The sequence below is a fragment of the Manacus vitellinus genome, unplaced genomic scaffold, assembly GCF_001715985.3.
Source record: "Manacus vitellinus isolate BGI_N305 unplaced genomic scaffold, ASM171598v3 scaffold_65_pilon, whole genome shotgun sequence".
Taxonomy (NCBI): Eukaryota; Metazoa; Chordata; class Aves; order Passeriformes; family Pipridae; genus Manacus; species Manacus vitellinus.
In genome coordinates, this window is record NW_021940724.1 from 54,230 (window position 1) to 56,302 (window position 2,073).

The window sequence follows — 2,073 nt, forward strand, 5'->3', positions numbered from 1 at the left end:
TTTAGTCGGTGGTTTAGTCGGTGGTTTAGTCTTGGTCGGTGGTTTAGTTGGTGGTTTAGTCTTAGTCGGTGGTTTAGTCGGTGGTTTAGTCTTGGTCGGTGGTTTAGTCTTGGACGGTGGTTTAGTCTTAGTCGGTGGTTTAGCCTGTGTTTAAGTCTAAATCTGTGTTTAATCTGGGTTTTGTCTGTGTTTATACCTGTGTTTAATCCTGTGTTTAAACCTGTGTTTAGTCTGTGTTTAAATCTGTGTTTAATCTGTGTTTAAACCTGTGTTTAATCTGTGTTTAAACCTGTGTTTAGTCTGTGTTTAAACCTGTGTTTAATCTGTGTTTAAACCTGTGTTTAATCTGTGTTTATGTCTGTGTTTACATCTGTGTTTAAGTCTAAATCTGTGTTTAAACCTGTGTTTTGTCTGCGTTTAAACCTGTGTTTAAACCTGTGTTCAGTCTGTGTTTAAACCTGTGTTTAATCTGTGTTTTATCTGGGTTTAAACCCGTGTTTAATCTGTGTTTTGTCTGTGTTTAAACCTGTGTTTAAATCTGTGTTTTGTCTGTGTTTAATCTGTGTTTAAACCTGTGTTTAATCTGTGTTTAAACCTGTGTTTAATCTGTGTTTTGTCTGTGTTTAATCTGGGTTTAAACCCGTGTTTAATCTGTGTTTTGCCTGTGTTTAAACCTGTGTTTAATCTGTGTTTAAATCTTTGTTTAATCTGTGTTTAAATCTGTGTTTTGTCTATGTTTAAACCTGTGTTCTGTCTGTGTTTAAACCTGTGTTTAAACCTGTGTTTAATCTGTGTTTAATCTGCATTTAATCTGTGTTTAAACCTGTGTTTAATCGGCGTTTAAATCTGTGTTTAATCTGCGTTTAAATGTGTGGTTTAGTCTGTGTTTAAGTCTAAGTCTGTGTTTTGTCTGTGTTTAATCTGTGTTTAAACCTGTGTTTAATCTGTGTTTAAACCTGTGTTTAATCTGTGTTTAGTCTGTGTTTAATCTGTGTTTTGTCTGTGTTTAATCTGTGTTTAATCCGTGTTTNAACCTGTGTTTAATCTGTGTTTAGTCTGTGTTTAATCTGTGTTTTGTCTGTGTTTAATCTGTGTTTAATCCGTGTTTAAACCTGTGTTTAAACCTGTGTTTAATCTGTGTTTAATCTGTGTTTAATCTGTGTTTAAACCTGTGTTTAATCTGTGTTTAAACCTGTGTTTTGTCTGTGTTTAATCTGTATTTAAGTCTATGCTTTAGTCTGTGTTTAAATCAGTGTTGGGACCCGTTGTCCTAAATCCCCATTTTGCCCCGGGGAAGATCATCCTTGGGCAACATTCCACACCCAATCAGGGCTGGTTGATATTCCCGGGAATCCTTTTGGGATCTCACCTTTCCAGCCGGGAGCAGAGGGTGGGAACAAAGAGCCTCGATGAGCTCCCGCAGGACCTGGGGAAGGTCCTCGAAGGTGCCGGCGTAGAAAATATTCCCAATATTCCGGGGGTTTTCCCGCGGCAGGATCCGGCTGAGTTCCACGGGATCGGCTCCCGAGATTCCAACGGCCAGGATGTGGATGCCTGGAACAGAAATCTGGCTCAGAAACAGCAAAAAAAGGTTTAAAATCGGAATTTTTCGGGGTTCTCGTCGCAATATTCCTGGAAAAAAAAGGATAAAGGAGAGAGAAAAAAAAGGATAAAGGAGAGGGGGAAAAAAGGATAAAGGAGAGGAAAAAAAGGAGAAAGGAGAGGAAAAAAAGGAGAAAGGAGAGGAAAAAAGGAAAAAAAAGGATAAAGCAGAGAAAAAAAGGATAAAGGAGAGGGAAAAAAAGGATAAAGGAGAGGGGAAAAAGGATAGAGGAGAGGGAAAAAGGAAAAAAGGGAAAAAGGAGAGGAAAAAAGGATAAAGGAGAGGAGAAAAGGGTAAAGGAGAGGGAAAAATGGATAAAAAGGAGAGAAAAAAAAGGATAAAAAAGAGGGGAAAAAGGATAAAGGAGAGGAAAATGGATAAAGGAGAGGAAAAAAGGATAAAGGAGAGAAAAAAAGGATAAAGGAGAGGGGAAAAAGGATAAAAGAGAGGGAAAAAGGATAAAGGAGAGG

General features: G+C 38.1%; 1 protein-coding gene across 1 annotated transcript in view; it reads right to left on the reverse strand.

The window, feature by feature from the left end:
• Positions 1–2,073, reverse strand: part of LOC115307890 (collagen alpha-1(VII) chain-like) — a gene marked incomplete at its 3' end in the record, with an annotated part of 91,159 nt that overhangs the window by 54,211 nt on the left and 34,875 nt on the right. Inside the window, exon 14 of the mRNA XM_029963943.1 lies at positions 1,370–1,567. Coding sequence (XP_029819803.1) covers positions 1,370–1,567 — 198 coding nt within the window. The remainder of the gene's footprint in view (positions 1–1,369; positions 1,568–2,073) is intronic.